We start from the raw sequence: 14,712 nt of genomic DNA, 5'->3' as shown, positions 1-14,712 counted from the left end.
AGTACTGGGCACCACACTTAAGTAAAGATGTGAGGGTATTAGAGAGACTGCAGAACAGTTTTAGATCATAAGACATAGGAGTGGAAGTAAGGCCATTCGGCCCATCGAGCCCATTCCGCCATTTAATCATGGCTGATGGACATTTCAACTCCACTTCCCTGCACTCCCCCCATAGCCCTTGATTCGTTGTGAGATCACTGCGCTCCATAAAGATGCAAGAATAGTTCCAGGAATAAGGAACTTCAGTTATGCAGATAAATTGGAAAAGGTGGAATTTTGTTTTCCTTGTTGAAGAGGAGAGTGAATGGAAATTTGATCAAGGTGTTCAAAATTATTAGCAGTGTGTATGGAGTAGATAGGGAAAGAGTGTTCTCATTTGTAGAGCGATTGAGAGTGAGAGGAATAAATGTTACATAATTGATTTAAAAAATTGCAATGGTGACATGAGGATAAACCTACATTGTAAGAGGCTAGCATCTAGAATTCACTGCTTGACAGTCTGATCAAGGAAGATTCAATTGAGGCATTCAAGACAGAATTGTATTGTAATCTGAAGACAAAGAATCTGCAGGAGTACAGGGAGAAGGAAGAGGGGTAGAATGAGGTATATTGCTCCTAAGGAGAGCTGGTGCATAGAAGATGTACCAAACGGCCTCCTCTGTGCCGTAGTGATTCTCACGATTCTGTGGTCCCGTGGTATTTTGAATGATGCCATTCTATGCAGTGTTAAAGAAAACTGTTGTCCATAGTCCTCCACAAACCAAATCTGGAAATAAGAATCTTTAAAACCATCAAAAAGGAAGTAACCTTTATTTCTGCTAACCATATTTCCTTTCTTTTTGTGCATTGTAGTTTTCTTCCCTTAACTTGAGGAGTATTCCATTGGAGCAAGTTGCAAAACATTGTTGTTCAACTGAGTAAGTACAGATTTACAGAAATTTTGTCTGCCTTCAGTCAACCTGTGTAATCCAATAGCCTTTCAATGTGCTCAACTAGAATGGAAAAGAAAGTAGGTGCAACTTGTGGGCAATGCACGTTGTACCTAAAAAAAAACACAAAGAACTGCAGATGCTATAAGTTAGAAACAAAAACGGAAATTGCTGGAAAAACTCAGCAGGTCTGGCAGCATCTGTGGAGAGAAAGAATAGTTAATGTTTTGGGTCCAGTGACCAATTCTCGTGGTGTAACTAGTTGCACCAAATATTTCTTGACCTAACAAATGATCCTTAAAAGGACTGCTGGAAATTGCTCAATAATATGTCAAAGAACTTCTCCATGTTTTTATGTAACTAACTGAAATACTGTTGATACTGGAAATCTGGAACATAGAAAATGACGGAACATCTCCGTGGAGAGAGAAACAATGTTAAAGTTTTGAATCTGACTCTCCTTTGGAACAAGGTGAGTTTCTCCAGTAACTTGTGTTTTTACTTTAGTTTTTTTTTCTTTGTTGGAGTAGAAGAAGCAGGTGGGTGTTCTTGAGCTCATGAGGAAATTGTTCCACATTGTTGGCTTTCCTTTTGACCCTGACTGGAATTCCCTTCTTCCTGCCCCTTAGCTAGCACAAGGGCCAGCTGATCTGCTTAACCAGGGACCCTCAGCAGCATACCTATAAGGCTGCCAATGCTCATTATCAGCAATCAATGAGGTCCAAGTCTGAATTTTGCTTTGTCTTTAAGCTGGCACATTCTGGAACTGGTATTGAATTTGTTTGGATGTGACTAGTTCAGAGAGTTTGGCATTTCATTGTTGCCTTACATATTTTTAAACTTGTTTATTTTTAAAAGAAACAACAAAAGGACATATATAATCATAGAACATAGAACATAGAACATTACAGCACGGTACAGGCCCTTCGGCCCTCGATGTGCCGACCGGTCATACCGATCTCAAGCCCATCTAACCTACACCATTCCATGTGCGTCCATATGCTTATCCAGTTGTCAACTGCAGGATGTAAAGAACGTCAGTCCAATTATGTACCCTACTTTGTTAAGCACCATATTTACGTAAGATCAGTTAATATAACACAAAGCAAATTGATATGAAATTATTGAAGTATTTGTAACGGTTCTAAAACCATGGAACTTTCCCTGTTGTTTAGATTTCCTCAGCTGGAAAGTTTTGACATCTGCTAGTTTGGAACAGTTGTTAGCAGCAGGGTAGCTGCTTTCACGAACAGTTGGCTGCATGGCTGCATGCCAGCTTGTACCATCTGTGAACCTGACATTTCTTTCTAATTAACAGAGGGGTTAATTGTTTTGACAGGCTCAAGTGTAGCGTCTGACATTACCCAAGGGAGATACATAAGTGTAGGAGTGGCAGGGAATTGGAAATGGTGGAACTAACATTCTGTTGTCAGACATTGGTTAACAGCAACTGATGGTTTTACTAGCCAGGCATTTGCAATGAGATTGAGCAATTTTTCTGATGAATTATGCCAAGCTATTGTAATGATGTAGAAGGAATTGAGCATAGCAAGGCAAAGACCACTGCCTTGAAGCAATTGTGGGGGACCAATTTGCATGTTATTACTGCATATTCATACCTAATTTTGTTAGACCATGCTAATAGGATAAAATGACAGTACAAAAAGAGACTTACCATTGACTCTATAGACAGCAAAGCTAATGCATTTCCCTTTTCGTTTCGATACTGATTGCTAATCATTTAGGTAGAGATTCAGAAAATGACAACAGTGCTATTCATTGGTCATGCCACATAATTTACTCTGTATTTGAGAGTTTTTTTAAAGTTTTGTACAGTATTCAAAATAGCAATTGTAAATGGTTCACAGCTGTTCTGAATATGGAACATTTGGACAATGAAATTTTGCTACACACTAAAAATAGATACCACTTTAAAATTATAATTTAAATTCGCAATATTTTCACACTGGTCTATATCTTTATTTTTTCATTATAATGCTTTCACATATAACTTAGGATATTTAATCATTAATATGTATTATCTGGATTTCATATTGAACCGAGCTATCAAAACATCTCTTAGAAGTCTGGACTTGTAGATCACAGGAAAGTAATCTGTATTTTACCTTTTAAACACCAAATATATATTTTGCCTTTGTAATTGGTAATTATAATTGCATAACTCTTTTATTTTATGACTTTTTTTGTTATCTTGGTTCCCGGGTTTTGGTGTCACTGGCTCCATAGTGATTGGTCACCCAACACTAATTGCCCGGAGAAAGTGGTGGTGAGTCGACTTCCTGACCACAGCAATTGTGTAATGCAGGTATGCTAATAGTGTTGCTCAGAAAAGTTCCAGGATTTCGAAACAGAAATTGTCAAATATTCGTGTTGTAGTTCCAAGTCAATTGAAGGCAAATTTGCAATTGATGGTTTTCTTAAATCACTGCTGTCTCAGACCTTCTCAGTGGTAAAGGTTGATTGATTAATTGATTTGTTGTCACTTTGTACTGAAGTACAGTGAAAAGCTTTGTTTATGAGCTGTACAGGCAGATCACAGTAAGCAAGGATGTACAGATCAGAGGTTGTAAAAGGACTTAGACAGAGGCATACAGGTTACATTACATGGTGTGCGCTACATGAGATCAGTGTTATCAAGTGGGTTTGGAAAGCACTGTTGAAGGATACATGGTGAGTGCTGCACTCTGCCCTGTAGATTACATACAATGTGGCCATTGTGTGCTGATGAAAGATTTTGGCATGCACTTTCACTTGAGTTGGAATACCTAAATCAATTATAGTTATAAATTGAGTCTGAGAGACGGCCATTCTGAAAGTCTATTTCTCCCGATTAGTTACAAGATCTATACCAGGTACAAATGTGTTTTCACAGGGTTTTACAAATTTTGCGAAGTTTATTGTAAAAGTACAAAGGAAACTTGTTTTGAAAAGCAGTTTTTCAGTCAGTCAACTTTGGGGTACCTGCTGCCTGGGCATATCCCTCTTATTCTGTTTTATTGACAACTTTCTTCTATGTTCAGTCTTCCTTTCTTATGCACAAACCCACTAAGAACCATGAGGAAAGTATGAGAGAGCTAGAGCTTTTCTCTTTAGAAAGCCGAAGGATGAGAGGTGACCTGATAGAGGTGTACAAAATGATCAGAGGTATAGATAGAGTGGACAGCCAGAGAATTTTTCCTGGGGTGAAAGTAGCTATTACAGGATGGCATAGTTATAAAGTGAGTGGAGGTAGATATAGGGGAGACATCAGAGGTAGGTTCTTTACTCAGAGAGTGGCAGGGGAATGGAATGCATTGTTGGAGAGGATAGTATTAGGCACATTTAAGCGGCTATTAGATAGGCATATGGATGATACTATAAGGTAGGGGTGGAGGTTAGATCAACCTTTGGTTTAGGGTAAAAGTTCGGCTCAACATCATGGGCCGAAGGGCCTGTACTATTCTATATTCTAATGTATAAGCCTCTGCTATCCAGTACCCCCTGTGCCTGATCAGAGACATCCTGATTTCTCATTGACTTATTGATAAGATAGTATCTGTCCAATTCCTGATTGGTTTCTATAAAAGCAATGGCCATCTTATTGATATCCTTTCCTTCTGTCTCCTAGTTCATTCTTTGACATGCCAAACACTTTACATGGTCAGCCCCTATGGGACAACTTGTCCTTCTTAGCTAATCAACTCCGTAGATCTCTACGTAGACAAGGTGACATCAAAGAGGCCACCTACTTAACAGTATTCATGTTACGCCTTGTGATTTGCTATACTCCCAAATGTTCTAATTGGTACATCCAAAAAGGTCAAAACAACTATAAGATTGCAAAACTTATCACAGAACCTAAATCCAACATATTGCACATATTGTTAGATAAACATTCCCCTAAGTACTTTAAGTCTTAAAACCAAATGAATAAATGGTAAGGTCCTGGGGAGTGTTGCTGAACAAAGAGACCTCAGAGTGCAAGTTCATAGTTCCTTGAAAAGTGGAGTCGCAGGTAGGTAGAATAGTGAAGAACACATTTGGTATGCTTGCCTTTATTGGTCAGTGCATTGAATACAGGAGTTGGGAAGTCATGTTGCAGTTGTACAGGACATAGGTTAGGCCACTTTCAGCATACTGTGAGCGATTCTTTTCTCCCTCCTATAGGAAGGATGTTGCGAAACCTGAACGGGTTCAGAAAAGATTTACAAAGATGTTGCAAGGTTTGGAAGGGTTGGGCTTTAGGGAGAAGCTGAATAGGCTGTGTCTGTTTTCTCTGAAATGTCGGAGGCTGAGGGGTGACCTTATAGAAGTTTATAAAATCATGAGGGACATGGATAGAATAAATATACTCTGGGATGGTAAAGTCAAAAACTAGAGGGCATAGGTTTAAAATGAAAAGGGAAAGATTTAAAAGGGACCTAAGGGGCAGCTCTTTCACCCAGGAGGTGGTGCATGTATGATTGAGCTGCCAGAAGAAGTGGGGGAGGCAGGAATAATGGCAACATTTAAAAGGCATTTGGATGGATATATGAATAGAAAGGGTTTGGAGGGATATGGGCCAAATGCTGACAATGAGACTAGATTTGGCTAGGATATCTGGCCGGCATGGATGAGTTGGACTGTAAGGACTGTTTCCATGCTGTACAGCTCTATGACCTTGTGACCCTATAAAAGCATTTTACCTCAAAACACTTCACAATTCACATTGTTTAAACCATTAAGGCAACCAAAAAACTGCACATCTTACCTTTGACCTAGACCAAGAGGTATTCTCCCCACTTGCTTAATCAAGCCAAATGTATTGAAAAATAACCCAATCTTACACTTGTGGTGTAGGGAGTGCATGTGTAGGTTCGTGGATGTAATACTGACTAATATGATTGTATTTATTATCTTACATCAACTATTATTAGGTAGGGCTGAGTAACTAATGTTGTAACTAATTAATGGGATTGGAAGGGGATTGCAAGTTGCCCAATCTACAGCAAACCCCTCTGAGGTCTTCGGACCAATTTTAGCCAAACTTGGTGGACTCACACCTCGGATGAATGGTAAATCAAAGGGGAATTGATGTGTAACCACTTCTGCTGGGGTGGCTTTGGTCTTGTAACAGAGGATCCTTAGCCCTACCTACCCTGTTAACACTGTAAGTTCACTGATATAACCAACTCTGTCAAAATATTCCAAGAATGAATGCAACAAGTTTTTGTCATGAATGCAGAGATTTCTTTTGTATTTAATTTTTACTGCATTTTATGTATGTAAAAAAATGTAACTTATATTCCAAGAAACTTCATAAAGGAAAGTTGCAGGCAGCTTGCAGAGCCAGAGAAGATGGTGGAAAGTGTTGGGCAGCAATAAGAGAAGGAAAAGATGAGACAAGAATGAGAATTGGACAAAGTGATAGTATGGAAGAACCAAAGTTACAGGAAAGAGATGAATTCTTTCAAAAAAGTTTGATTTATGCCCTTAACATGATTAAATCTCAGTCCCAGAATATGACAATTGCATTGAGATTTATAATCAGCCACCTTCAATGTATTGGACAAGGAGTAGTTTAAGATTGTGATGACAATCTTGACAATGATTCACTTAACCTACTAAATGGTATTTTCATAGGAACAATAACAAAATCAAAACACTTCTTGAAAAACATCAGGACATGTAATAACTGAGTATAATCAGCAAGGAATCTCTTTTTTGGTCAAGAGAAATGAAGTTCTAAGATGGCCTATCAAGAAATATTTAACTTTATAATGAACATTGTAAGTGTATATTGTGCCATTGAAAATGTAGAGAGTGATGCTATAGATGTTGTCTTTCACACTGATATTGAAATATTCAGAGATTAGCCAGTGTTGAGAAGATAATGTTAATAAAGTTTTTAGTATCGAGGATTTACAGAATGATACAGTATATAGAGAAATATGGTAGAAATTACATGCAGCTACAGTGTTTCAAATCCAGTTATTTGTAAACTGTTATATTCAAAACCTTTTGCTACACATGAATTTTAATTATTATTTGATGAGTAAAATAACTTACTGGCTCATCGGGCTAGGTGCTGCGTTAACAGCAGGTGCAGTGGTATGTCAATAAGTTATCTACTCACTTGACTATCGCTTCCTGTATTACAATTGGTCCGAGTTACACAGTTAACCTGATCTGATCTAAACTGACCTGAAACTGATCTGACACTTATGTGATCCTGAGGTTGCTGGTTTCGACTTTTACCTGTAGTAAAAATTGTAAATCTACCTAAAGTCAAGTCAAATAAAGTGAATGAAAGTAACTCCATTCTGAAAATAAATATTTCTGAAAGAATATTTTGTATTCATTAACAACTTACGTGTGTTTTATATTTGTGGGATTAAAATTGTTAATTAAAATAATTATAATGTAAAGTAATTCGGTAAATTGTTGGTTGGAATCCAATGGGTGATTATTTCAGTTTGTGACTTCATAAAAAAGTTTATTTTTAATCTAATTTCTAAAATCTTGTTTTTAACATTCATCCCTTTCTTTAAAAAATGGCAGTATATATGGGCAATTTGGCTTATCAAGTGTTTCCTCAACATATAGCTGACCTTGGATTGATTAAAATTGCCAAAATAGAGATATTCTGAAGACCTTTACGCTTCCTATTTTATAAACATATATAAATATACACAGCTTAATTTTGTTAATAGCAATGTGATGTGACAGAAAACCTATGTTGAATTTACCATTGAAGCTTACACCATTAAATTATTTCATAATTGGCTTTGTCTTTATTAAGAAATTTCTGCGTAAAATTATGCCCATAGCCCCTGAAATGACTAATAATGTGGTACAACTATGTAGGCAGGAAGATGCAGTGGTGACAAAGTAATTTAAATCTATGAATTTTTCGTGAACTGTTAGTGAAAACCAAAATCTTATTTTGGCAATGAACTATACCCAACAGAAAGAAATCAGAAGAGACATCAAAGTCCCACTCGGAAAGCTTGAAGTCCCATTTCATAGCAGGCGATCAGATAATTCAAAGGCCTCCTGTGGAACTGAAGGAAGTGTTAAGCGACAGTCGTCCAAGTAAGGCCGAGGTATGTTTACTTCTATTATTCAAAGAAAATTGAATGAAGCAGCAAGCACTTGTACACCTAGCAAATCGGTTAGAGGCAATGGAAACAAAGTGAGTTAAGGAATGGTGGTCACCACTGACCACAAAAACCTACCCATAAAGGTTTAGTGGGCTCGAGAGCATAGATTTTCTCGTTTTCAATGTTTGTTCTGATTTGGCACCACCTGTAGGGGATCCGTGGCATCCAATGACAAATATGTAGAAGGGAGGCCAATCAGCCAATAAAATGGAAGAATAATCTCAGCAACTTAAGTAATTGTATAGATATCAAAATAAAAATTGAGATATACACATGGTATTAAGTGAGAAACATAATCATCAGAACAAATTAATTTTTATTTTATGGAAAAATTGCACTTTTTATATATTGCCAGGGCATGAGAGCCCCTAAATTGATCATTTGTTTTTCAGAGTTAGAGAAATTGCTCAGTAGGTTTTACTTTGTGCATCATTTAAAAATGTAGTTACTCCTGAATGAGCAAGGCTGAACATTTTCACTCGGTTGATAGTTAAAATAGCGCATAAACAATTTGCCACAAATCTGTGATTTCTGATATTCCAGCTGCAAAAACTGTAACTATACCCCTTATGCAGGTACATGGTATTAGCAGTAGTAACTTAGAAATTTCCATAGTTAACTACATGTACGAATGCCAGATATTGTGCTGGTAGCCTTATGACTGTCTGCCTTATGAACGCTCCTACTTATTGAAGTATCTGACACATGAATGTTTACTCATATTTATGAACAGATATTTTATACTGTACTCTTATGTTTCAACCTGCATACAAATGAATTTACGAATGTACTCAGGAATTTTTGTTAGCCTGGACTCCTCTGTGCTATACATTCTGTGCCAGTGTCCTACTTGTGGACCAATCTTCAAAATATAGCCAAAAATATTGACATAACTGCTTTGTCCAGTTAATAGCAGGATAACAGACTTGCTGTGCAATTGTGACATTTTCTACTTACTTTTGTAGAATTTCATCCATGCTCAGAATAATATTTTAAACTTTCTTGCTAATGTTCTTCATGCAATTGGATCATTGCTGTTTGGGCTACAAAATTAAAGAGCCATTTAAATGATTATTTGTGTGGATTTCCTGCAGCTTTCCTTATTAAGCATTATGTTCTAAATTCTTCTGCAACATTTATATACTTTCAGAATACCCCATGTAAATTTATCATCTGCATTGGAATTACCTAATATAGTAAGTGTAGCATTCTTCAGATATCATGTTATTCTGCAATGTCTACAATGTTTCAAATCATTGAAAATTTAGTTATAATCTAAAGTACTTTGAGACATTTTAAAAATGTGGACGATATTGTACATTTTCAATCATTTGCAGTAATGTCGTTAACAGCATAATTTCTACATTTGTCTCTTAAATGATAGTCAGTACATAATATGACTATAATACTTCCAATAGTCAAGATACACTTTAATCGCATGGCCAATTACTATTATGCTTGATCAAAAACTATAGTGCAGTTTACGCAGCAACAAAATTGCATTTTCAGTGGTGAATGTATCAGATGATAGAGTTGTATTTTGCCTACATTGGTTGTTCAAGTTCATGATAAGACTGAAATTGGAAGAGTCCGCTGTCTCCCTCTGGCACCAATACGCTGACAGTCACAAGTTAAAGTTAAATATTTAAACCAGTTTCCAGTAAAGGCAGATATATGCTATGTATATAGATAAATTTTAAAATAAAAAGATTTTTCAGGTAAGATTCCTTAGAATTGAGCAAAATTATTGATTTTTTGTAAAAATGGGATTTATTCATCATAGCTGTAGCTAATTAACAAACTTTTTAAGATGTGAAAGTATCAATACCTCCCATTCGGAATACTTGCCTGCGCATGCTACTTCAATGACGATATGTAGACAAATTTATTGGTAGAGATTCGCTTTGAACAACCCTTGACTAATAATTCCAATTTTGAAGGCAACAGGATAATGATTTTTCAAATGGCGGTCACTCTGATGTTCAGATTATAAGATGCATACCTTGTATATGTACGTCCAGTGGATCATCATAGATGTAGTTGTTGGTGAGATGTCGAGACAAACTGCCTCAGACACATCTCACGAAGAAGCTCAGTGAGGTACTATACTGATGAGCAAGAACAACTTTAGCAGAAACAGGAAGCTTCTTTCTTTCAGCGGGTTGGACACTGACTCCAACTGCATTCAGAACATTGTTTAAACAGAAATGTTTAAACAGCAGCTAACTCCCTGATAGAAGGCTAGAAGGGTGGCTTCTAGAAAATAAGTCCAGTAATTAGCTGAAGCCATGTGGTTTCTAAGAAATGATTTATTAACTAAAATGCTCCAGTATCCAAAATGACCTTTGTTTTCATTTCAAAAGGTGCAGGTATTCACAACACTAGAAAAGAATCTGTCTTTTTGTAATCCTTCAAAACTCAAGTTCTCAAAAAAATTAAATATTCATAATATTTGTACCTTTGGAGGAAATGGAATGCTGAAGTGTAGACAAACTTATACAGTATAAATTAAAAACATGTACTCACTTATTCTCATTCACGCTTTGCATGTGACCTACATATTTATCTCTGATACTTTATTAGTACTTAAGATTGTTGATAAAGTATTGCATGGAAAAAACAATATTTATGTGATAAGGCTGTAATAACAAACTCCACTGAAATACCTAACATTTTAATTTTTGAATTTTTTTAACAAGAAAAGATGCAATGGCAGGAGTTATTGGGGGTAAAATGTGAGGCATATTGGAAATTCATCCCGAGGAAGAAGAATCATATGAAGGGGAGCACAAGACAACCTGGCTGACAAGGGAAATCAGGGACAGCATAAAAAAACAGAAGAAATAGCATGCAATGTGGTTAAGATTACTTAAAAGCCAGAGTATAGAGAAACTTTTAAAAAACAGCAAAGGATAACTAAAAAAGTAATGATGGGAAGAGGTTGAAATATAAGAGTAACCTAACAAGTAATATAAGCGAGGATTGCAAGAATTATTTTAGATATCTAAAAGGTAAGAGAGAAGCAAGGATGGACATTGGACAGCTAGAAAATGAGGCTGGTGAAGTAGTGATAGAGAAGAAAGAAATGACGGAGGAACTCAAGAGATACTTTGCATTAGTTTTTACAGTGTAACACACCAGCAACATACCAGAACTTCAAGAGAATGTTGGGGTAGAGGTGAATGTAGTGGCCACCATTAAGGAGAAGATGCTGGGGAAGCTGAAAAGTTTGAAAGTGTATAAATCACCTGGACCAGATGGACTACACCCCAGAGCCATAAAGAAGCCAGCTGAGGAGATTGTGTAGGCATTGGTGGTGATCTTTTAGAATCACTTCTTTCATAGAGGGTCCTAGAGGACCGGAAAATGGCTTTTGTAACACCCTGTTTACGAAAGGAGGGAGGCAGAAGACAGGAAACTGTAGGCCAATTATGCTGACCTCATTCATTGGTAGGATTCTAGAATCTGTTATTAAGGATAAGATTGTGGAGTATTTGGAATTTCATGATGAAATAGGGCTGAGTAGCTTCATTAAGGGGAGATCGTGCCTGACGAATTGGTTAGGATTCTTTGAAGAGGCAATGCACAACTTAAACAAAGGAGAGCCAGTGGACATGATCTGTTTGGATTTTGAGAAAGCCTTTGACAAGGTGCTGCACAGGCAGCTGCTAAATAAGATATGGTATTACAGGCAAGGTATTGGCATGGACAGAGAATTGGCTGATTGGAAGAAAGCAGAGAGTACAGATAAAGGAGTCTTTTTCAGGATGACAGCCAGTCAATTAGTAGAGTGCTACAATACTACATATTGGGACCTCAACTATTCATGTTATAAGTTAATGATCTGGATGAAGGAACTGAAGACATTGTTGCAAAATTTGCAGATTACACAAAGATAAGTGGATGGATAATGAGATGTGGAGCTGGAGGAACACAACATCAGAGGAGCAGGAAAGCTGACGTTTTGAGTCTGAACCCTGAAGAAGAATCCTAACCTAGTCAATCTCTCCTCATATGTCAGTCCTGCCATTCCCGGAATCAGCCTGATAAATCTCCGCTGCACTCCCTTGAGAGCAGGAGCAACCTTCCTCAGAAAACCAAAACTGCACACAGTATTCTAGGTGTGGCCTTACCAAGACCCTGTATAACTGCAACAACACATTCCTGCCCCTGTACTTGAAACCTCTGACAATGAAGGCCAACATGCCATTTGCCTTTTTTATCCACCTGCTGTACCTGTACTCAACTTCAACGCCTTACCTTCATCAATTGCTAGAAAAGGACACCCAGGTTGCACTGCACACTCCCCTCATCCAATTTACAGCCTTTCAGGTAGTAATCTGTCTTCTTGTTATTGCTTCCAAAGTGAATAACCTCACATTTGTCCAAATTATACTGCATCTGCCATTGATTCGCCCACTCACCCAACCTACCCAGATCATACCGAAGGATCTCTGCATTCTCGTCAACCATCATTCCATTACCCTCAGTGGCATTACCATCACTGAATCTCCCACTCTAAACGTGCTGGGGTTATCACTGACAAAAACTGAACTGGCCTAGCCATACGCTGTAGCTACAAGAGCAGGTCAGAGAATCCTACAGTGTGTAACTCACCTCATGACTCTCCAAAAATCTGCCCACTATGTACAAGGTACAAGTCTGGAGTGTGATGAAATACTCTCTACTTACCTGGATGATTGTAACTCCATCACTTAAAAGGGTTGACAGCATCCACGACAAACAAATCACTTGATTGATACCATATCCACAAGCATATGATCCCTCCAGCACTGACTGTTAGCAATGCGTACCATTTTTCAACCCCATGACCAATACCATCTGGAAGGACAACATTAGCAGATGCACAGAAATAATATCACCTGCAAATTTCTCTCCAAACCACTTACAATCCTGACTTGGAAATATTTCACTGTTCCTTCACTGTTGCTGTGGCAAACCCCTGGAACTCCTTCCCCTTCGGCACCGTGAGTGTACCTGCACCAAATGGACTGCAGCAGTTCACAAAGGCAGTTTGCCATGCCCTTCTCCAGGGCAGTTAGAGGTGGGTAATAAATGCTGGCCCAGCCAAGGAAGCCTGATCTTATCCACCACCCCCTCACCCACCTCCTGTCAAGTACCTCACCACCCTTTTCATTTATTCACCTCATTCATTCACTCATTCATTAAATAGAATTCATTAAAAGGCTGAGGCTTAATGTATTTAGCAGACTACAGCATCTAGTGCCTTAAAAACAGCACATGTCTTCTCTTGGTTAACTTGGTTCCAAGGGAATTACATGGGGAACACCGTGCTCTGTATTTCTATGACAGTTGGGATTGTAACATCCAGTAGCAGTACAGTTTTTGGGAATATCTTCACTTGCAGCAGTATTGCATGCTGAGTTGCTACTGTTCGGAAGATTCAGCTTAGGTCTTGAGACATTTACTGATTTAGAACATTTTTGGAAGAATGGAGAACTTTGTAACCAGTTTTAGAGCTGTTTCTCAAAGCTCTAAGTAAATGTAAACATTCTAATTACAGACTATCAATCAAAGATTTGAATTGGTAGTTATTCTTCTTGATTTCAAATCAAACTTATTTGCTTTCAATTAAAAAAATCAAAATAAAAGGAGGAAAGCTATGAGGGACTGAAACATATGTTTCTTGAAACTTTGAGAGTTTCATGGAGGGTTTCATTTTGTGAGGCCTCATGGATTTTCTCATACTATCGTCCCAAACTTGCCTCATTACTTACCCTCACGTCTGGTGCTAGCCCAATCCTACTGCCATTGTGCCATTTGCTTTGAATGTGGCAAATGAGGTGAAATTAGTGACCCACTCGGCAGACAGAGACCTGAAAATCCTGGTGGACAGAGTGGTAAAGAGGAGTGTAGCCCTCTTCCTGCAGGCCCAGATCATTCCAGCTTGGTCTGAGGTTGCCACCTCGGTTGGTATGGTCTCAGCTGTCTAGAGGAATGGTCAGCAAATTAAGAAGAAGGCTGATGACCTCATGTGCCACAATAAGTGCCACCATCTTCTTTCTGTTGTCTCATGCTCGATCTCTACTACGGCACTACCATGTTGGGAATTTTTAGCACCTAGTTTTCTTGCAGTGGGTGAGGGGTTAGAAAGTTGCATATTGATGAGGTAAGATGTGCAGTTAATGAAGCCGATAGCACACAGTAATCCCTGTTAATAGACATATCGCTGCTGCACACTGACAATGCTATCTCAACGCACAGAATTCTGTCTGATAATGCAATGGATTGCTCCCGACGTCAAGAAAGGCCTCACCTAAACTTCTCACACAATTTTCCCAGATTTCCTGCTCACACCATTCAGGGCCCGACAAGATTCCACCGTCTGCATCTATTTCTGACTGTGTCCTTTGACTGCAAGCAATTAGTCTGAAACACTGAACAATTTGATTATAATGTAAAAAATGCAAGACTGATTTTTGTGTAGGTAGCATTCTACTTGTCATTTCAGACCATCAGGCCATAAGAAATTGAAACTGGAGTCGGCTGTTCGGATCCTTGAGCCTGCTGTAACCTTTGACAGGATCATGGCTGATTCCCACTGTTCTGCATTGTTATTTATGTTGTATAAATACTCAAAACTAGAGGTGTTAAGACAG

At 38.1% G+C, this 14,712-nt stretch overlaps 1 protein-coding gene across 1 annotated transcript in view; it reads left to right on the top strand.

Annotated features, from left to right (window-relative positions):
• LOC125452104 (uncharacterized) overlaps nt 1-14,712 on the top strand; it is a 462,089-nt gene that overhangs the window by 49,709 nt on the left and 397,668 nt on the right. Inside the window, exons 2-3 of the mRNA XM_048530109.2 lie at nt 853-917; nt 7,879-8,014. Coding sequence (XP_048386066.2) covers nt 853-917; nt 7,879-8,014 — 201 coding nt within the window. The remainder of the gene's footprint in view (nt 1-852; nt 918-7,878; nt 8,015-14,712) is intronic.

Source organism: Stegostoma tigrinum, chromosome 5 (assembly GCF_030684315.1).
Source record: "Stegostoma tigrinum isolate sSteTig4 chromosome 5, sSteTig4.hap1, whole genome shotgun sequence".
In the NCBI taxonomy this organism is placed as follows: Eukaryota; Metazoa; Chordata; class Chondrichthyes; order Orectolobiformes; family Stegostomatidae; genus Stegostoma; species Stegostoma tigrinum.
The sequence above is the reverse complement of the archived record's forward strand: the minus strand, read 5'-3'. Positions and strand labels throughout refer to the sequence as shown.